Here is a 22,824-nt window from a genome sequence, read left to right as displayed (position 1 = left end):
AAATGTTTATTATTTCTTATTTATATTACAGTCTTACAAGTTGTGAGTTCTACAGCATTCTACTAACAAGCTACAAAATGGCTCACTATCTTTTTTTACAAGGTCTTTTAAGGCTAAACTGTCTAATTAAGAAATGATACCTCAATTATTTTTACCTTTAACTCAATAACTTATCACCTGAACTCTGCAATGTGGACTTTTCTAATTTATCTAATCTAATTACAAAATACCACCCAAACCCATGAAGAAGAAGGTGAAGAAGAACATCTAGCCACTGCCCTAAAACTTCTATCTTGCTTTTTAATATTTTGCTCTATTCTAAAACTTTAAACTCTTAAGTTTTCCACCATGTGATATTACACACTTTTATTCAAACTAAATCCCAGTGCTATCAATCAATTTTGGAAGTTTTCTCCATGGCTTCAGGTCAAATATAGTATTTTCTTGTGGGTCTGTGCCTTTTAGCACAGGAAGTTTAAAATTCTCAGCATCCAGGGTATCCCAAACCTGTCAGTATTTCAGAGGCATTTGGACAATTCCTTTAACAACAAATTCCAGCTTTTGGTCATCCCTGAATTGGTCAGGCAGTTGAACTGGATAATGATTGTAGTTCCAGCTTAAATAGTCTGTTCTGTTCTGTACACGATTTCCCAATTTAATCATTTTAATGCTTAATTCACTGGTTTTAATTAATTTTGTGCTGGTGCAGCTTCCTGGAGGAGTCAGATCCATGGCAGCAGCAGCTGTTGCTGTTGTGTGATGAGCTGCCTTTCCCTCTCTTCCCCAGCTCTCTCTGGGGCTCCTGGGAAAGCAGGAATTCTGCACTGAGATCATAATTGTGGTTATGATTTTTCTTCCCCTCAGGAGGCTCCTGTGCCTACTCCAGTGCCAACGCCCCAGGCCACACCACCACCAACACCACCTTCAGAAAAAGAATTGCCTCAGGTCACAACTCCAGATTCATCTCCATCTCCTCCAGAGATGAGTGGGGATGTTCATGAACATGAAAAAATTAAAGAAACAGGTATTGAAAATAATAATTGAAGTTTAGAAGTAGCAAATATGCTTTAATCTACTGCCTTTAATTTTCTTCTTCAAAGAAGTGTTATCTCTCAAGATAAATATTCTTGAGGCTATAATTCAAGTGGAAACTCATGTTCTACAAAAATTTATGGGCTAATTTTATATAGAAAGCAAACATCTTTTATTTGGTAACAGTTCTATTTTGAAAATTAATGCACATTTCTATGGTCTGTGTGATTTCCACCCCTCCCAACCCCTCCACAATTTCTCACATCAGAAAAATAGCTGTCTTTTGCTCCTTCCTGTGCTCGTAATGTTAATTTAATCAAATGTACACTCTTCAAGTAAAGCAGCTTGATTTTTTAAAATGCAGAGCAGTCTCCCTTGAGGAAGAAATTGAGGTTTTATTCCAACTTCTTCAGGTGCCAGCACTGTACTTAAAAGCAGCAATTCTTAATTTAGTCTTTCTAACTATCAAAAGGTATCACAAAAACTGCAAGTGCTTGGTAGAGCTGACTCTCTCTGTCTGATGTACATTTCCTGCTTTCCTTTCAGATCTGAAATTTGGCTTCCCACGTGCAGGAGTTGAGATTGCAGCTGCCATGGGCCGTGTGGTCACTCCTGTGGTCACCCCTGTGGTCACTCCTGTGGTCACCCCTGTCACCACACCTTCCCCAGTGGCCACACCAAGCCCTCCTGTCTCAGAATGTGGCTCCCAGGCTGGAAAAGGGGAAAGTCCGAAGCTTCCAAACCCATGGGATGGTGCAGAACTTCCTCTGGAAGAAGAGAACCCCAGTCCTGTCCCTGAAGAACCATTCTGTCCTGGGACTGTGTGAGTTCAACAGGCTGCACAATTTCCTCATTTCTTAAAAACTGAAATATGTATATTCTCTATACAGATATGCTCAAAAAGTCAGAAAGAAATGCATTTGAGATAAGGCAGTATTGGGTTTTCATTTTTTTTAATTGCTTGAAGGGCAGTTTAGAGAAAAATATGAAATCAGGGCCTTTCTCAGGGTTTACCAGCCCTTATTCATTGCCCTTAGTAAAGCTGGATTGCTACACCTGCCAGTAACACATAGAGTGACAATGAAATCTTGTGTTATTAGCATTTAAATTTTTGTGTTACCTCCTGGGGAATACACATGGTAATTTTTAGTTATAACCAGAAACTCACAGATAACATTATTTAACTATGTTAACTCTCGAACTATTCTGTAAAATGCTGTGATCTCACATTGGAAAAAATAGTTCAAAATTAGGTTTTTTTTCAGAATTAGTTCTTTTCAGTAAAGACCTAGGATTGGTTTATTTTCAGTATTGAATTCAGATGTTGTTCTGCACTGTTGGGCGTGTCCTGGTGTATTCACAGTGCCCGTTCTGTCCTTGCAGGGAGATGTCAGTGGCCAATGATGAGGAACCAGAGGCTTTGGTGTTCCCATCCCAGCAGCTGCCAGAGAGGCCCTTGGAGCCCCTGCCCTGCCCTGCCCAGGTGCCATCCCCAGTGCCCACAGTGAGCTCTGGGGTGTCCAGCCAGGAGAGCAGCCTCACCCCCACGGGCACTGAGACCACAGACAGACCCCTCTCAGAAGGGGAGGTGCTCTTCCCCTATGGACAGCCCCTGCCTGCTGCAGGTAACCAGCTGTGGAAATCAGAATTGGAATTATTGCTTATTCTTAGAAAGCTGCAAGCATTAACTTGCAGTTTGTGAAAATTACCGAGGCTTTGTTGTTCTTTTTCCTGTCACTGAACAAAATGCTGCTGTTTATTAAAGAAAAAAAATATTCAATCTGCTCTTTTGTCATGAGATCAACTTGGAAAATAATTGGGACTTGTCTTGCTTAAGTACCATGTGGTGCTGAGTTGTTATTGTGTAAGAAATAGGAAAAGAAATATGAAAATATGTCTTTATAATAGACATCCAGCAGTAGGAATTTCCAAATTTACTAAAGCACAGTGTTGCACTTAAAGAATGTGGCTTGGGTTTTCTGTCATGTAATTTGAATGTTTATATTAGTTGTAACATAAAATATTTTTCAGCCTTAGCAGAAGGAGGATTATCTCTTCCAAACCTGGCTGAGAGCTTATCCAGTACTCTCCGAGATGCCAATGAAATGGTAAGGAACTCTTTCATAAAAATCAGAGATAATGTGGGTTCCACCTTGGCCATCCTGCTGGATTGGATGTGCTTTAAACATTTTCACTCACCAACTTTTTTAATTCATACTCACAAAGAGTGTTAGAATTTCAGAACACCAAAGGAAAAAAAAAAACCACATTATACAAACTAATTTATGTTTTAAAAAGTTGGATAATTCACATACTTCTGTAGGTGAGAGATAGCTATTATGCACTTTCATTTCTTTATTGTTTCTAGTTTTAAGGCATCTTAAACAGAATAGAACATTGCAATGCTCTGAGCTGTTGCAGCTTTGAGCCATCTTTTAATTGCTTGCATGATTAAATTATTAAAGTGGGTTAGCTGAGGCTGGAGTTAGTTGAAGCTGCTTAAAACATCAGAATAGTTTCTTATCCATTGTCTGCTGCAGTCCATGGTTCTGGAAGCCTCCCAAGTCAAGATATTCTCCATTCCCTTTCTCTTTGGTATTCCTCAAATGCCTGGACTTTCCCTCTCTGACTTTGTGTAAAGCCTCTTGGTGAGAGGTAGCTGTGACGTAAATTCTGGGAGACATGATGGAGAAGAGAAAGCTCTGGGGGGACCTTACCAATGGATAAATATGTGGTGGAAAGAAGTAACAAAGAAAGAGCCAGTGAAATGTGGGAGGGAGTGGACACAGGATGGAATTCAGGAGATTTGGTTTAAACATAGATGTTTTTACTGTGGAGTGGCCAAACACTAGAAGAAGGGCTGCCTTGGGCAGCTGGGTTGGGATAGACAACCTCCAGAGGTTTTTCCAAGCTCCACAAGGCAAGTTTCATGTTCTGGAGCAGGAGTCCCTTTCTCCTGGCCTCTCCTTCCTACCCAGAGCTTGCCATGAACATCCATGATTCCCGTCACAGCATGAGAGAACATCCTCAGCTGGAAGGGACCCGCAAGAATGATCAAGTCCCAACTCCTGGCTCTGCACAGAACCCCCCCAAAACAACCACCACAGCTGTGAGGCTGCCCTGGACTGGCAGATCTTCAGGTGCCTCCTCTGTCTGCCACATTTCTCTGTAAACTCTGGGCTTAAAGCTCTGATAACAGATTCACCTAAATTAAAGTTCTCTTCATCAAAGGAACATTTGCTTTCTTAGATGTTCTTTCGTTTCTTTGTCAGCTGGATTGGAGCTCCTTCTACTATTTCTTCTCCTTCTAGTATTTCTCCTCCTTCTAGTATTTCTCCGTTGTCAATCCAGTCTGTTTGAAGAAGGTAATTCCTTGCTGGTGAGAGCAGCTCTGCAGCCAGATTGTTGCTAGCAAGGGATGTGTGAGGATTTCACTGTTTCCCTGATCTGAAGGGCTTTGTTCCTCTTTAAGTGTTGCAGTCTTTTGTATCAAATAAAGAATGTGCATGTCTGTGGGTAAAAGGAAACAGTGTGTCATCTGTTTGCTTATTTTTAAAGGCTTGAATTTTCATGACATAATTTTTCAGTGTGGAAACTTACTGTTAAAAAAAGCTTAGCTGTGAACTAAAGTAAGAATGATTCAAATTCTACCAAAAACCAGTTTTGGAGCATATATTATGTGGATTTTTCTGTTTGTTTTTTTGTTCTAGGATTATGATCCTCCAAGTGAAGGGCAGGTTGTGAGGAGAATGGGTAAAGGCTGTCACAGGGATCCTGTCCTGGCTCTTTTAACCAAATTAAATCAAGCACCTGTTTATTTACAAGAAAGAATAGAGCACTCAGAGGTAACTTACAATCCTTGGCTTTCCAGTACAGTAGTTTTGAAGTGATTCTTTCCTACTCAAAAGTAGATAAAACATCCCAAATTTATCCTTGCTGTTGGCTGTAGAACAACTTCATACACTTCATTCCCTGCTGCAAGTGATCCCACTTCTGTTGGCTTCATTCTTGTGTAAAACCCTTAAAAAACACTGAAATCTCAGTGTTATAAACAAACTGTACATCCTGTGTACCTAATTTTCCAGGTGTGTGACTGTCCCCATGTCCCAGGTTTGTCCTGTCACTTGGAGTGCCGGGGAATTTTCTGTCACTTCAGCAATAAAGGTGGAATGTTTATCAGTACAAATACACTGCATTTAACAGCCACAGGAGTGTTTTAGGGAGCTATGAAGAACAACTCAGCAAGTGTTTACATGTACTTTGCACATGCTGTTGATACTGATCTTGGAACAAAACCTCAAAAATTCCTATTCAGTTGGCAGAAAAAAAAGAGACTCACAGAAAACTGAAATTATCTGCAGCACAATTTTTTTTGTCACACATCTGAGTTATTTCTGTGTTGGAAAATAGCAGTTTGGACTGGGTGTTCATTCTAACTGACATAGCTGGAGGAATGTTTGAAGGAAATGAACTTTGAATGCTGCAGCAATGGTTCATGAACACATTTATTTACAGCAGATCTTGCTTTTTTGTGATGCTACTGATGCATATGCAGTTTCTTCCTTCTGTCTTGGTCAGTTTAGTCTAAATAATTACCAACTTGACTCACCTCCTTGGCTGTTTCTTTGTCTTTATTTTGCTAATGAGCTCTGGTGGCTGGACTTTGTGAAAAGCTTTCTCCAGTGTTAACTCCCAAGTCTGCCTGTAATTGCAGTGCCATTTTCTCATCAGCACTGCCAGTTACAAATGCAGCTCTGCTTTGCTTTTTCCCTTTCCCAGAGTCACAGACCACTCAGTCTGTCCATCCAAGGCATTCAGAAACTTCCCCCCAGATTCTGGCAAGGTGTCCCTTCTCCTTCAGGGGAAAATCAAAATTCTCCTGGATGCTTTCTGCATGATTTTAGAGTGATACTGTGCACATGTGTGTGTGTCTTTATGTGTGTGTGTGTTTATTCCACCTATTTTCTGACATGGAAGCAAGCTGGGTTTAACCTGCAGCTTTAAAAGTCAGGATCCAGGGAACCATCCCTATTTTTAGTGCCCTCCAAATCTACTTGAAAGTTGAAGCTTTTATCTGACATGCAGTGCAGAGAGTCAATAGCTTTTAGATGCTGCCAATGTTTCAAGGTCAGGCAGTCAACAGTGGCCAAATCTATAATATCAAAGGCTTCATGTGCTAAAAATGTAGCTTGGGTTCTGATCATGTAGAGATACCACTAACAGAATAAATGATGTTTGGCTGCAAGTGTTTCTTTTCTGTCCTTCTGATAAATGTAGATCTTCATTTCAAACCCAGATGATATCTCCATGGCTTGTTTTCTTCATCCAATGCAAACAGAATAAACTTAATTTATAAAAGCTTTCAGGGTTAATGTAATTAGAAAACAATGCCTGGCTTTGGAAGACTTACACTGGGTTTTTCTGTGTGCTGTGGTTTTGGTGTTCTGTGCAGGATTCTGATGGCAGCATTGGGGAGCTCAGTGAAGGTCAGAGGCCAAGGCTGTCCAGAGCACAGGAGAGAATCCTGATGGGAAATTCCATTTTCATGGAGCATCCAACTGCCCAGAGCTTTGGGAACAGACCACGCCAGGGTCTCCGCTCTGCATCTCCAGGGCAGGTTGTCCAAATTGGAGGTACAGTTCCATTCTTATTTCTTCTCTATGGTATTCATGTGGATTCTGAGGATTTTCCATAACAGAATCTGAAATCATTTCAGACCATACATTCCAAATCCAATATTTACAGGCAATTCCTACAATGAAACTATTAGTGTTCCTCTTTCAAGACCTGGATTTAATTCAAGCCTTGTCATCACTCTTCTTAGCAATTTCCTATAATTGGAATAAAAATCATGGCAAATACCCATTTGCCTATACAAAAGTTAACTTGTAAAGTGTGTCTCTTATTCTTTTAAGTCAAATTCAGTTGTGAGTAACAGATGGAGGCAGTTTCCAATGGACAGGTGTTAGCACCAGCACTTGAAGCTGCTTCTCTCTGTCCCCTTGCTCAGCCCTGCTCCCCTTTGCTGTTATCACTCCATCCTGCTGATTCTGCAGTGCCTCATAAATGGCAATATATTTTAGCTTCATATATTCCTCTAATGATATGGAAATGGATTTTTTTCCCAGATGGATAGCTGAGGCACACACATCTTGTACAAAGCAGGGAGTTGCTGTTGGTAAAGCAGGGAAATTTATTTTATTTCAATTGAAAGTAATGCTGAAAGCAGTGGTCCATCCTTCCTCTTCCTTATTTTTTATCCCAGGTTCTCTGTTGTTATCTGAAAATGTGCTTCTAAAATTGTTTAATGTAGCTGCTGCAAGCATGTAGAAAGTATTTTGTTGACTGTGGTTTTAAATATGTTTAAACTAAACTGAAATAATTACTAAGCTGTTGCAACACAAATGTAGTTGCACTGATTCATCAAAAGTTGTGTAAATTAAAGTGATCAAACAGCTGCTTTTCTGTCCTTTTAATTTTCACATTTATGAATTTGACAAGAGAAGCTTATCTCACATTATTAACCCTTGACCAGTAGGAAGTGGATTGAAATTAAATGTGTTTAACACGTGGCAAAAACAACCTTTGAGAAAATAAAATATTTGCTTGGTTTTGAACCGATTAACATTTGAACTGGACATACAGAGAGTAACCTTTTAAACCAGCTGTGACCTAACATTTTGGCCAACTACACCAATGTCAGCCTTGAAAATATATTCTGGTACTTTATATATTATCAAACTTTTCTTTTAAAGTAGTTTGTTTGAAAATTGGTTGCATGAAGTTTTCTGAGATAAGAGATTTCTCTGAGTCACTTGTTTGACTCTGTGTTGGTAGAGGTCAGTCAGCACTAAGGACACTGATGTAGCAATAAATCAGTGCTCAGATCATCTGCAGATAGTGCAGCACAAGGGGGAATGGCTTTAACTCAAGAGGAGAGATTTGGATTAAATGTGGTGAAGAAATTCTTCCCTGTGAGGAGTTTCAGGGTGGTGGGGCCCTGGCACAGAGGAGCTGTGGCTGCCCCTGGATCCCTGGAACTGCTCCAGGTCAGGCTGGATGGGGATTGGAGCACCCTGGGATGGTGGAAGCAGTCCCTGCCATGGCAGGGGGGTGAACAGGATGGGGTTTAAGGTCCCTTCCACCTCAAACCATTCTGGGATTCTGGGATTTCTCTGGTTCTGTAAGTCTGTAGTAGTGCTCAGGATCATGGAGTTGGAAGATGTCTGTTAATGGCAGAACCTGTCCCTATGTCTGTCTGTCCTTACCTACACTATCCATGGATGTATCTGGCACAACAGGGTTGTATCTCTTTGTGTCTTTAAAAATAATTTTTTAAATTTATTTAATTCAATTTAGGGTGCCCTTTGTCTGTCCTGTAAATATCTTAACACTTTTCAGACCAGCTTCTGCATGTGATGATAATCCACCAGCAGTGTATTTCTCTACTGATTTTTATATTTATCTCTAAATCTTGTAGTGTTGTTTTTAGTCTTTATTGCAGCATATTTTTGAGAGGAGGTACTAACTACCACAGGGCAATGCCCTGTGCTTTCACATAATCTTTATAATCCCAGCCTGAGTTCTGTTGCATTCTGATGATTTTTAATTTAGCTTCCCTCCCTCCCCACCTCCCAACACAGCACAGTCATTTGTTGCATTGCTAAGGAAACAACATTGTATAAAAGCTTGGATCTGCTTTCAAGACAGGAGTTGTTTTCATATCAAGGAGAAACAGAAATCCTTGTTTCTAAGTCCTTTTGTTACTGAAGTCAACACTGAATAGAAAACAATCTGGTTTTGGAGGGAGGGTCAGGTCAAGGGTGGAAAGGATGATCTGTGATTGTTTCCATTTTCCTTCCAAACCGTTTTTCTCTCTGCACTGGGATGTGATTGCCTGGCCTTCAGTGCAAGTCAAACATTTCCTGACAGCCACAACAGCTACAATGCAGGGCCATCATTTTATTTGGTAATTATTTCCAGGGCAAATACTAAATAATAGTTAAACCATGGGTGTCAGACATCACATATTTCAGGGTGTGCATCTTTCACATGAAACCTTGCAGTGGATACTCACTTCCTCTGGCAAAATGAGTCTCCCACAGAGGTGTCTGTAGGAATTTTGGGGATTGTGTGTTGTGTGGATCCTCAATTCCTCTGGCAGAATGAGTCACCCACAGAGGTGTCTGTAGGAATTTTGGGGATTCTGTGTCTTGTGGGTTGTTTTCAGGTTTGTGACCAGATTTTATTTGTATGATGGGAACACAGTGTCCATTTGTAGGATGGAGAAGGTGTTGCTCATGTGGGTTCATAACAGCATCTTGATGATCAGTCATTTATAAATCCTTGTTTTCAATGCTAAAAGTCAGGGATATAAAAACTAACATGCAAATGAAATGTGGCACATGCAGTCTTAAAGTGAACAATAATTACAGTTAATTAAGCAATGATTATAGTTAATTAGGCTTAAAATTCATTCTTTGGCTCTGTATGATAGCAGAAGGCTAAAGTTAGTTCATGAGCTGTCAGTACATTTTTCATAAAGATGTTTTACACACTTGCAGGCTGCAAAACCATGATAAATGTTGGATTAGAGAGCAAATTATCCCTTTAAGAGAGACTATATACAGGTTTCTTTTAGTTCATACAGGAGTGAAACATTTAATGAAGAAGCTTTTCCAATTTCTTTGCAGTAAGTGTGATAAAGCTCATTAAGCATATAATGGTATGATGAAGTGTACAGCTCTGAAGCTTTCTCAGATGCTGCCACATTACAAAACTACAGATGATAAAGCTGATTTATTCTTTCAATTTCCACAGACATGTATTTCTTATTTCATTTTTATCCCCACAAGAGCAATTTAAGGGGTATACAATGAGCCATGTAAGGAGGAAATCATTCTCTTTAACATTGCATGTCCCCCTGTTGGAAGTTTCAAAGGCTGCACATTCTGTCACATGAGTTGACCAGGAGATTGTGGCTCCAGCTCATGAAGGAAATTTTCTCTCTCAGCAGAAATTCTTGGAGATGCAGATCCAAGTCCTATTCCAATGCTTTTGGTTGAACTGGAGTCACAGCCAGGTTCAAACCCTGCTCTGCCAGCAGCCCAGCCAAGCTGCAGAATGACACCACTCCCAGAGGATCTGTCCCAGGTGAGCTGAAAGCATTTTTCCTGTGCCTAGTCAGAAAGAGCAAACTGAAACCTGGGAAAGCAAATTTTCCTGTTTCACTATCATGCCTGACATCACAGAGCTGGTGCATAAAATGACACATTCAGCTGAGAAGAGTGTGCTGTAAAGGTGACTGTGTTTCCTGTGACAAATCCTTACAAAATCCCTTCTTTAAAGCTCAGACCTTTTTTTAGCTTTTCTGCACTTCCTCACATCTTCAGGGGTCTCACAGGATCCATTCCTATACAGCATTCATTAGGGCATTCCCATGTTTTAGGGGCACAGTCCTTCAAATGCAGGATAAATCCTGGATATGTGCCTGAGGAGGTGAGCACAGAAATACAGAAATTTGGCCTCAGGGGTTGTAACCCCCTCAGCATTCCAGAAACTTCATTTGTCCTACTAGGTAGGGGCATGGCTGGAAAGGCAGTGAGGATGATGAACCCCAGAGCACTTAAAGTAGAGGAACATCCTATTGATCTCTGCTTCAAGCCTAGACAGTTAATTTTTTGCTACTTTATTAGTATGTGCTGTTACCTAGAGATGATGGTTTACTTGCTAACTAATTCAAATAACAAGTGGCAAAAGCTAAAAATGAGGTGGCAGACTGCTCTCTAATATGTGAGGCTGCACAGTGTGTTTGAGAGCATTATATACTTGCTGTATTCATGGATAAATTCTGTCCTTCCCTGAAGTTTTTTTATATTTGATGTTTTATCTGTATTTTTAAAAATCTAAAGTATCTTGCATTAAACTTCCTTTGGGTTTATGTTTTTGAGCCTTGATGTGTAGTGTGCCATTGGTGTCTGAGCAGTTCTTAAATTTGTCACCTGAAGTGATGTGTTGCATCTTCAAAGAAGATTTTTAATGTTACATCTCCTTTACTTTGAGCTCACCAGAACAGACTTTCTTGGAATTACTGTTCACAGGCAAAAGTGGATTCTGGCCAGAAGTAATAGGGACAGAGAGGGTAACACATGTGCCTTTCACAGAAGATATACAGATAATAATATATTATCTTATCCTTTATCTCTAGGTAGTTATACATTATCTTATCTTTAGAAACTTCTTGCATCTGAACCCTTAGTGTGGCTTTTTTTTTTTTGCCTGCTGGCATGTAAAACTCACCCTCCCTTCAAACCACACAGCCAAACCCCAGAACTTGGTGTGGTTTTGTTGGGTTGGGTTTGTTCCTGAGTGTGGTTATTCCTGATTTAACTGTACATCACTTTCTCACAGGAGAACTTTTTATGAAGTGATCATACTATAAGTGATTGCCCCATGCAGGAGAGATGTTTACTGTGGTTAAGGCATTCTGTGAGATCCTCTGCTATATCTTTACATCCTTCTGTGAAATTAAAAAATAACCCCTGTACCAGGTGATTTGAAATCTTGTTATGACAGCATTTATCTACCCTGTGACAAGGATGAACCTTTCCCCTGCTTTAATTAAGGCTGGCATCTGTGCTCAGCTCTGCCATTGGATCTGCCTTGTCACCTGCCTGCAGGAACAGAATTTCTGGTAACATTACACCAGCAAAGAGAGCAGGAGCTGCTGAGCCTTTCAGGATGATTCATTCATTCATTCTGTGCAATGTTTAAGGCAACAATCACTTCAGACTTCTTGAAGGATTTCCTCACAAGTTAGTCACTGACTCTCACATCTTGTTCTTCATCTCCAGACAGTGCTTGCCTTCTCTGAAATCAAACTGTATCACCTACATACAAAGGCAGAAGACAAATCTATTCAGGAGCAAAGTTTGCTGAGAGAGCTGAGAAAATGCGGGATTTCAGGTGGTGTCCTGCTGGTCCTTGGCCCTGGGAGGTGATGGCACAGCCTGGGTGGTTCTGCAGCCTGAGTGAGCAGGATCCTCGTGCCAGGGAGGCTTGGCAGGGATGTGGAGCTGCCAGATTTGTTTGCTCCCTGGCACTGGTGTGTAGGTCACAGAAAGAGCCCTGGGTTTTCACACACAGGGCAGGAGCAAATGCCTTTTAGTCATGAACAGTGAAGTCTGTGTGGTCACTCAGTCCAAAACAAATGGCTTAAGTCATTTTAGTCAGGAATTTTCTTATCTACCCAAATTCCTTGGCTGCTCCTCCATTCCTGGCATTAGATTTTTTTTTTTTTTTTGAGATTTATATATGCTTTTAGCCACTGTTAGACAGAAAGCCAGACTAAATACATCTTTACTTTGACCCCTCCTGTCCATTCTGGTGCAACAATACAGGAATTGACTGTTATTTGTGGCCATTTTGCCCCCATGGTCTTACTCTAAGAAGCAAGAGAATGACTTGGAGGAAGCTGAGCTCTTCCTATTCTAAATAAATCATTTTGATGATGGGAGGGACAGGAACATTGAAGTCATATTTGCATGGCTACACATTCCAGAGATGGTAAATCTAAATAATTTCAAGTCCCAAATGCATTGTTAAAATCTTAGAAAATCACTTGGTTGCAAAATATTTTCATAATATTCCTTTATAAGTATGGATGTTTTTATACAATCTGCATTTTTCAAGTGGGATTGTCACTTTGGTATTCTCGTTAGCTTTCATTTTTTTATATTTCAAAAGACATGGTTTTTTAATCTTCAGGAATGCAGAATTGTAGGTTATGAATCTGTGTTATCTCTAAACTTCTGTTTGCAGCTTGGTTCAGTTTAAACTGTGTTTTGCTGTATTACAAATCCAATAGAAAAAAACCACTTCAGATGGACCCATGAGAACTCTTATGCTGCTGATATTTAATATTAATTTAATATATTGATGTCCTTCTGTCATGTGTCCATGAGACTTTCTTGCTCTCAGAAAATAATCTCAACTCTTTCTCATCTTGTCTGCTTTAAATTTGTCTGTCTTAAGAGAAAGTTTAAGTCTTACAGATAGGCACCTAGTGATAGGACAAGGGGCAGTGATTTTAAACGGCCCAGGGCAGGCTTAGATAACAGATAAGGAAGGAATTCTTCCCTGTGAGGGTGGGCAGGCCCTGGCACAGGGTGCCCACAGAAGCTGTGGCTGTCCCATCCCTGGAAGTGTCCAAGATCAGCCAGGATGGGGCTTGGAGCAACCAGTTCTAAAAACATGGCCAAGAAAATAAATAAATAGATTTGGCTTGGGTTTTCCAACCTGTGTGCTGAAATTTTTATATTTCTTTTCTGTTTCATCTTTCTCTTACTCATCAGGAGGGTAATACCTAGGGAGATATCCTGGGTATTGAAGAAAGCCAGGGAAATTTTATGTTCTTTCCACTACATGCTTTGAGTAAAAATTGAGAGTCTCTTGTGTCTTGAGGTCTAAAATGGCACTTTTGCATCCATTCCTGCTGCTCCCAGGATGTTTGTCTAGAGGGAATAGCTGTAATAGGCTAATTCAGAGCTGAATTCTCTTGAAGTCAGATGTAGGGAGAACAAGTGCACATGTTTACTGAATCTTTAAAAACTTCTTTGGATGTTTCTTGAAGCTGAATGTAATCTTGCTGTGCTTTGCCATCAAAAGTGAGATTTGTAATGTGATTTTAATGCATGATACCTAGGAGGAAAGCCAAGGAGCTGCACACGTTCAGATTGTGAGACCCAGAGTTATCTTTGTGAGAAGGAAATCTGAGGAGATGCAGCAAGAAGGTAAATCAGTGTCAATGTGCAGAGTTCTCTCAGTTAAGCACATCACTTCTAAATATTTTTGTATACTGACATAACAGTGCTGATTTTTTTAAAATTTGGTTTTCATTGCTCTACAACATGTCCAGACATTTCTGTATGCAGAGTTATACACGTTATGTGTATAAATGTGTATACAAAGTGATGGCTGTGTGTGTACACAGTTATGTTGTTGGGGTGCACTGAAAGGATTGGAAATTCATCCTGAAGAAGGCTCCAGGGAGACCTTAGGGTCCCTTCCAGTGCTTAAATGGGCTCCAGGAGATCTGGAGAGGGACTTTGGACAAGGGATGGAGTGGCAGGACAGTGGGCAGTGGCTTCACACTGACAGAGGGCAGGGTCAGGTGAAATATTGGGAAGAAATTCTCCCCTGTGAGGGTGCTGAGGCCCTGGCACAGGGTGCCCAGAGCAGCTGTGTCTGCCCCATCCCTGGAAATGTCCAAGGCCAGCCTGGATGGGGCTTGGAGCAACCTGGGATAATGGGAAGTGTACCTGCCATGGCAGGGGTGGAACTGGATGAGCTTTAATTTCCCTTCCAACCCAATGCATTCTATGATTCTATGAAATGTATCTGTATGGAAGTCATGAGAATCTTGGCAATTAAGTATTTATTGAAATTTGGATTTGCCAAGAGCATTGCAACGTGCATTTTCTGTAGTCAACTGAATCTTAATTGCTTTATAGAGTGCTGTTCAGCAAAGGAGATGTTCATGATGTTGTGATAAAGGGAGTGGCTCATATGCTTGAGAGAACACAGGAGTGCTGCAGGAGAACTGAAAGATAATGTGAAGTTAAGATCATGTAAATGTGGAAAAAAAAGATATTTTCAATGTTAAAATGACCTGGTTTGAGAGGGACTGCAAGCTGGTGTGTAACAGATAAAGATTTTCTGTTCTGAAGGACACTAAGTATTATCTCTGCTATTTTTGGAGGTTGCTTAACAGTGTTTGTAAAGGTGTTCAGGATGATGAAAGAGAGGGAGAGAATATCTTTTGTTTACTGTAGTTCAAGTCAGTGTGGGAATAGCATAAACTGTGCACATGACTGCCATGGGTAATTGTTTTAGCAGATAAGAAGTTTGTGGAGGTGCTGCAGTGAGATGTGTAGCAGTTTTAATCTTACATTCTAAGAACAAGAATCTAAAAACCTGCCTGTCTACAATATATGCAATTATAATTGCTCCACCCTAGCACTGAGAAATTCTTCCTTCAAGCCCTTTTAAAAAATAATTCTTTGAACTTCTTCCATTTAATTTTTTTAAAAACATCCCATCGAATTCTGAGGGAATTATTCTGCTTCAAATATTTATAAGTGGTAAGAAAAGCCCCAGGCCATTGTTATTGGTCGTGGGACTTGGAACCTGATTTCAAAACCGTGGTTTGCATATGAAGAAAGTTATGAATAATGTAAAAATTATCTATGGATAATTAGTGGAAAAGCTTCCAGAGCTGAAGTGGCTCAACTTAGTGCAGGTCTGTGTTTACCTGTTTTTACCTCTGCATTTATCTGTGCTGTAACACGAGGAATTTGGGCATGGTCCAGTTGTGTCTGAGCTGAAAATGTGTGACCAGGAGATGGCAGTAGTCAATTTGCTTTGAGAGGGGAAAAAAAAAGAAAAAAAAGGATGATTTATATACCAGGATAATTGAAATCTCATTCGAAGTATACATATTTAATAAGCCAATAAAAATCTCAAGGATTAGAGAATGGAAACAACTGTCTGTCACTTTTAACCAGAATGTCTCCTCTCTCTAAGCTTCACCACAGAGACCTTAATCAGGCCAAAAGTTGAGGGTAAAAATTAATAAGAAGCATTTGAAAGAAAAAGGAAAGCTTGCAACATGATAAGTGTACGTGGGTTTAAGTAAACACAACATTTTAAAATGAAGCACATCTGTTAGTGTAAGTTCAAAGCACCTTGTTTATAAAAGCTTCATGTCAGATGGTTGCCTTCCCTGGGGTAGAAGGGACAGGGAATGCCTGGAAGTGGAGAAGCATTCTGGAGGCAGGAGCATTTAGGTGCTTTTTCAGAGTTTAAAGGGTAAGTGGTTGGCTTGGTATTAGAGTTTAGGAGATCCAAAGCCCTGAGATGAAGTGTGAATTCACAGTGTTGGGAAAAAAGGAAAATTGTTTTGGGCTTCAAGCTGGATGTTGAAAAGCCATTTTGATATAATTGATAAGTACATGACAAGATTTGATTCATCTTTTGGTGGCCATAAACACATATATACACATTAGAGCTTTCTTTTGTTGTTTAAAAATGTCTGTGGTCTGCAGTGAACATGTGTTTTTACTGAAAGAAACTTGATTGATGGCTTCTAATGAAAGTTGAATTTTAGGACTGCTACAATATCATGCCTGAAAGGGTAAAAGTCTCCTGAAAAGTTACAACTGAAAATCAAGGCTGGATGTATTATTAATTGAAATGTGTGCCTTCTCTAGACACAGTGGAGACAGTGGTTTGAAAACACAGAGTTGTAGTACATAATATACATGCATATATATTTTTGGCTTTATAATACCCTTTAATCTTTGTGCCATTCTTTCATATATCTTCATGAATTTAATAGGAGAGTAATTGTTGTGGTTGGTGAATGCTCATATTTCCAGGATTTAAACATTTTCAGGCTTACAATAAAGGGATTCAGAATTTTTTAAATGAAAATGAAAGACCAGGTGGCAATGCTTGAGTGCAGAGCAATTTTAAACTTTAATATGAGCAGCTCAGAGGTAGCTGTATCTTCACTTAATTATTTTCCTACAGCACAGACTCTCAAAATGTGACCTAGAGAGCACAACTTGATGCTAGTAATTCCTTTTTATCTCCAGCTAGTGAATTATGTTCAGGCAGTGTAAATACATGGGGAAGGAATATTGGGACACTGAGCAATTGGCTTTGTTGCCACAGAGAAATTGCACAACTGCTTGTGGGAGGAGATGATCTGTGCAATAAATGAGTAAGATGACAAGAAGCCCTTAAAACAATCTGTATAAAAAACAAAAATTCCATAGTCCTTGCTGAGTATTGAAAATGGGCTGCTTCTGTGTTAACATTGACATTAGGCTGCATTGAAAGCTGTAATGCTGAAAATATGGCTATAACTAAATACTTCTTTGTCTTTCTTCTGCAGCCAGGAATTGCTCTGAGTTAGGTTTTGGGTTATTTTTTCTTCAAACTATTGTGGAGTGAGGCAAATGTGTAACAGATGCTTCAAGGAAGGAAGAAGATTAGGATAAGGCTAAAGGTCTTTCTGTTTTTCTTAGAACTGGAACTGTTTTGGTCAAACTCAATGACTATTCTACTGAAAGCTTACTTTTCCCTTCACATCCTGCTGTTTCTTTTTTTGGCCTGAATTTCACTGAAGGCTTTTGCTGAAGATTCTCCACAGCAGCCTGGATGTAGCAGCCAGTGAAGCAAAGCAGAGCTCTCCTTGCACAGGGCAGGGAGAACCACCACAGCCTGAGAGGCTGAAATAGTTTGTGCAGCCTGTGCTGCTCCTTGAATTTGCTTAATTTCTGAGAAGATCTTGGAAATTAGAGGAATGAAATCACTTGGCTGTAATTAAGGCATTTTTCAGGCAAGTGTTTAATGGAAGTTTTTTTCAGGGTTTCTTCAGAATTTTTGTCACAGACTCACAGGATGGTGTGGGGTGTAAAGGACCTCAAGGATCATTAAGTTCCACCCCTTGCCATGGGCAGGGACACTTCCACCAGACCAGGTTGCTCCAGCCTGGCCTTGAACTCTTCCAGGGATGTTTCTGATCTATTTTTCCTCTGGTTTTCCTCTCCAGTTACCTCTCTGTGCTATCAGGTGGCTCATTGACATCACTCACTTAATGTATTTTACATTTGGGCAACTCAGGAAAGGCAGGGCTGCATTTCCCACAGAGGCTCTGGCTTTTCTGTAAGTAGTCATTAGCTTTTAGGTGCTCCAAGTGGTTTAGAATGCCAGTTCTCAGGGAGGTTTTGTTTATTCTGCATGTGTCCATAGGAGCTGCACAATAGCCCATGCAGTAGAAAACATGTATGTTAGTGATAAAGTGTGCATTCTGAATAATATCCCACATAAAATCCTCGGTAGCCACACATGAGGGTTTCTACTGTGAACTCCTCTAAGTAAATATTTAGCTGTGTTATAATAAATTTGGAACAGCAGCTTTTAATTCCTTGGCTTTTGTAAATATTATTTATCTATTAACAAGTGTCATTTATATCCGTGGCTGCTTCTTTTCCCACTGAGTTAATTCAGTACTTTTTCAGACAAAATGTTTAACCAGAAGTTGGATTTTCATAGCTTAAGGCAAAATCTTGTGTGAATTTGTCACTGTGGATGATGATGTTCTGCTGCTTCAGCTTTGAGTCATGGGGAACCAAACAGCAGCAATTGCTGGAATTCCATGGGACTGTGCACACCTTTGTAGCCATTCCCAAAAAATCCTTCCAGGGAAATGCTCCTCTGGTCTCACACAGTTGTCATTTTTTCCCCTCACTTACTTGCCCTAAAGGTGTGAAGAATTGTAACTACAAGCAGGTGAAGCACAACTCTAGTTTGATTTTTGGATTCCTAGAATGCAATTCGATTTTTTGAGGCACCTAAATGAATTGAAATGGAGAATTTAAAAAAACACAAGAGAACACAGTTTATACTTGAAGAAAACTGCACCAGCAGTGCCATACTGCCCTGCAGTCTGAGGCTTTGCTGCTGGGGGCTGTGCTCAGGGAGGAGGATTCTCTACACCATGCATTGCCCATCTTTCCCTCCTTGGCAATTTCCTTCAGCTTCTACAACCCTGAGAGTTTGTTCTCGTGTTCCTGCAGCCTTCAGTGTCCCCGCTCTCCCTGCTGCAGTGGCATTGCTGTGACCTTGTGCTGAGGCTTTTGCCACATGCAAAGGCAGGAAATTTCCCTTTCTGCCTTCCCTTGGTGCCTGTGAGATGGTGCTTTACACCCATCATGAAACCTGCACAGCTTTTCTGTATCCTGTATTATGAATCCATCATGACATCTGCTTTTCTGCGTCCTCACACCTCCCTCCTCCATCCCACCCTGCTGGGTGTGTGTCTGGGTGATCTCTGGAGGGAACTATTTTGCACTTTTCATACAGTAAAAAAGAATAAATCCTCCCTTTTGAGAAGATCTTTGTGTTTAAATACATTTATTTTGCTGAATTTCAGGGTGTGTTCCTGTACCAAGCCCCTGCTCTGGTCTGAACACAGCAGCAGGGATTTTCAGTGAAATTCCAGCACCAGATGGGATTTTTTGTGCAGAAAGGGAAAGAAAAACTTCTTCAAAGTGATGTAATCACTACTGAAAGCATTACTTCCTATGGAGACTGTCAAATATTTAGATTTTTTTGCTTGTCTTTATCCAGATTTTCTGGGGCTCAAAAGTAAATATTGCAAAAACTCATTTGATTCCCTCTTTAAGCCTGGATTTTAAAGGTGATCTAAAGATGAAAGATTCCAGGTGATCTAATCCAGTGACCTGTGGCATCCCTCTCAGTATGTTTTATATATCACAAATTAAACTTCTGTTAAATTGCTATTTCAGTCATATATGAGGGACTGTAATGTGAAAATATTGAGGTTCCAGTCTCTTTTTCATGCAGATAAGCTGAAAACTTTTGGCACTGCTGCTCAAAGCACCCAATGGACATTTGGAGTTTGAACTTTTTCATGGAATCACAGCCAGGTCTGGGTTGGAAAGGACCTCAAAGCTCATCCAGGTCTGTCCCTGCCATGGCAGGGACACCTCCACCATCCCAGGCTGCTCCAAGCCCCATCCTTGGACAATTCCAGGGATTCAGGGGTCGCCCCAGCTCCTCTGGGAAATCTGTGCCAGGGCCTCACCACCCATATAATAAAAAGAGTTTCATCCCAATATCTAACTTAAATCTCCCCTCCTTCAGCTTAAGGCCATTCACCCTTTTCTTATCACTTTTTTATCCCCTTTTTACCTCAAAATACCATGTGGTGCCCAGTCCAAGTGCTTGCTGAACTGCTTACATCACATCAGCCAGACCACCAGAAGGTTCAGAGGATCTTCTGTTCTGAAGTATATTGTAAAAATGTAAAGGATTTCACATTCAAATTAATTGGAATTTATTTTTTAACAAAAGATTCATAATTGCATTTACTTTTCAAACACTTTGATGACCTGGAACCAAAGCAGCACGGTTCTATCACTGCAATTCTCTGTATTTTCCCTTTTTTCCCCCATCTTTTTGCCATTCAGGATGGGGTTTTTTACAATTGTTTAATTGTTTGGGGGTTTTTGATATTTTATTTCATTTCAGAAGTTTTAGTAGTTTGTGTCTCTAGTGACCAGGCATATCCTAGGTAGAATTCTCCCTAAAGGAAGGGTTCCTCTTGCTGCTGCATATCCACTCTCAGGAGTTGGAATGTACTAGCTGAAAGCTCTAAATTGCAATTTCCATTTGGCAGCCTACCTTTGATCTCTCACCAGTTCCAGTTTTAGTTGTATAAATCCATCTCTTGTCAGCCTGTCTGGGGGTGAAGCTCCAATGTGAGGCTTTTGCTTTTGTCAGAGCCTCTCATGGTGGTGGTGAATCAGCTGGAGTTGCAAACAGGGGATGGAATTGATAACAACTATTAAATACAAGTCTCTGATCTCCTGGACACTAGCACACTCCTCCCCAGCCTGTGGAAATGGTTGTGCCAGGACAGCTTTTCTCACAGCCTGTCTAGGATTTGTAAACATGCTGGGATCTGACTGAGGCAGCTTTGTATTGAGGATTATGATTTGTATGCACTTTTACAAACTTACAGTAATTGCTGTTGCCTTCATTGTAAAGAGCAAAAAATAAACACACACAATAAACCCCTTTAATGGGCACTGATCCCACTGGCACTGATCTTGAGCAACTCTGAATAAAAGCAGATGGTGGCAGGCTGGCTGGGCTGACCTGCTTTCCCCTTTCATGCAAACATTGCTTATATAAATGGGGGACACACACAAAAAATTAATGGGCTTGGGCAAGCCACCTAAGGACAGAGACTCCCCATGTACTTAATGCTTACATCAGCCCCAGGGCTGCTTCCAGTTAGTTCTTCTCTGGAGGGAGAAGTTTCTCACAAATTAGTGGTTCCACAGCTCTGAGCCCATGGTTTAACAAGAAAGAACTGATGTGCAGCTAGAAAGTAAGCATGTTTAGCTGTTCTGTGGCCTGTGTGTTGTGGTGGGTCTGCAAGAGAATCAGAACAGTCTCTCCTGAACCTGTTGCTCATTTGTGGACAAATAATTGAGTTTGAAGTCCCTTTGCAAATCATCTGCTGTCATAATGTTGTGAAGAGCATTTGATTTTTGTGGTCTTGTACTAGTTTAATTCACGTGCCTATTTGTTAGCAGTGATGTTAAAAGAATGTAAATTGGAATTCCTGGTTGTTCTGAAGGATGTGCCTCAGTGTGTCACTGCAACAAGATGTGACCAGAGCACCTCTGCTGTGGAGACAGGCTGGGAGAGCTGGGATTGTTCAGCCTGGAGAGGAGAACTCCAGGGACACCTCACTTTGGCCTTCCAGTACCTTAAAGGGCTCATAAAAAAGAGGGAGATGGACTTTTTATAGATAGAGAGTGACAAGATATGGGGCAATGGTTTAAAACTTGAAAGAGTCAGGTGTAGATTTGACATGAAGAATAAATTTTTTGCTGTGAGGGTGATGCCCTGGCACAGGGTGCCCACAGGAGCTGTGGCTGCCCCATCCCTGGAACTGTTCCAGGCCAGCTTGGATGGGGCTTGGAGCAACCTGGGATGGTGGATGGTGCCCCTGCCTATGGCAGGGGTTGGAACTGGGTGATCTTTAAAGTCCCTTCCAACCCAAACCATTTTGTGATTCCATAATTCAGGGAAACAGCATTTCCTTTGCAGCAGGGCACTTGGTTGGAGTTACTGCATCCAGAATTCTGCTGCAGCTTCTCACCCAGACTCCAGCCTACAAAGGCAGATTTCTGAATAAGATCCATTTCCACTTCTCAGTCACTCTCTGTGTACAGCCTGATGCATCCACACCAGCCAAGCTGAGTCAGGAGCCATTCCAGGTCTCAGGCAGACCTGCTGCTGGCTGCCTTGGCACACACACCACAGGATCTCCTAGGATGACCATCCTTACTTGGATTAACAGTCATTTAAGCAGGTCTCTTATCTCCCTTTTTTATTTTTATAAAAGGCATCAGTATCAGAGCAGGAAGTCTTGATGCTTTTGGGTGCTGGCAACACATTGCCTGGATACTGTTTGGTGACAGGTGAAGACAAGGAGTATTACAAACACATATTTCAACTTGGAGAAACATTTATAGCACTGTGATAGGAGAAATGCAGGCTTTATGTCTTCAGCATGTGCTGAGTTGGTTACATTTTTCTGCTTGGTAGGGAAGGCAGATGTTGCCTTTTATAATTCAGTGGCTGGTGCAGCACAACAGAAGGAGCAGCTTCTGCTCTCCCCACTGTGCTGGCTTTGCTGAGCCCTGGGCAGAGGCAGCTGGACTCCCTTCAGCTTTACCTGTTCTTAAATTGCTCTCAATTCAGCTTTTTGAAGCACTACATAAAAGCTGGAAGGAGCCAGCTGTTAGTGTGGGGGGTGAGTAGGAGAGAAATCCCTGGGACATGAGTGTGTATGAGGTGAGTGATGAATAACTCACAAATTCTGACTGGCTGCCCCCAGACCTCTTCTACAAAGCAGACAGAAGCTTTCATTCTCAGACAATAAACTTCTTTTTCTTTTTCTTTTTTAATGCTTTGTAAATTTTTGGCACTGCTGTAAAGTTATGATGAGAACCAAAGTGGCCAATAAAGATGGATATTTAGACAATTTGTGTTCACAATCAAATAATATTTTTTAAATTCTACTGCTTATTAGATTGTGAAAGGCTTGATTACAGGCAGTTTTCATGCTTGTGGCCAGTGTTGTTTCTAGGTATTTTATTTCTTGTTTTTCTACATGCTTGG

The 22,824-nt window shown here is 40.7% G+C and overlaps 1 protein-coding gene across 6 annotated transcripts in view; it reads left to right on the top strand.

Annotated features, from left to right (window-relative positions):
• Positions 1–22,824, top strand: part of KIAA0586 (KIAA0586 ortholog) — a 70,184-nt gene that overhangs the window by 30,449 nt on the left and 16,911 nt on the right. For 4 of the 6 annotated variants that reach the window (XM_054286675.1, XM_054286674.1, XM_054286677.1 and 1 more), the window contains 8 exons: positions 865–1,024; positions 1,579–1,855; positions 2,416–2,657; positions 3,064–3,140; positions 4,743–4,877; positions 6,485–6,665; positions 10,046–10,185; positions 13,736–13,823. In XM_054286675.1, coding sequence (XP_054142650.1) covers positions 865–1,024; positions 1,579–1,855; positions 2,416–2,657; positions 3,064–3,140; positions 4,743–4,877; positions 6,485–6,665; positions 10,046–10,185; positions 13,736–13,823 — 1,300 coding nt within the window. The remainder of the gene's footprint in view (positions 1–864; positions 1,025–1,578; positions 1,856–2,415; positions 2,658–3,063; positions 3,141–4,742; positions 4,878–6,484; positions 6,666–10,045; positions 10,186–13,735; positions 13,824–22,824) is intronic. The other 2 variants (XM_054286676.1, XM_054286679.1) reach the window with 2 other exon arrangements.

Source organism: Melozone crissalis, unplaced genomic scaffold, assembly GCF_028551555.1.
Source record: "Melozone crissalis strain CALT ecotype California unplaced genomic scaffold, PUWL_Pcris_2 ptg000056l_1, whole genome shotgun sequence".
Classification (NCBI taxonomy): Eukaryota; Metazoa; Chordata; class Aves; order Passeriformes; family Passerellidae; genus Melozone; species Melozone crissalis.
This window is presented reverse-complemented; position numbering and strand designations above follow the sequence as displayed.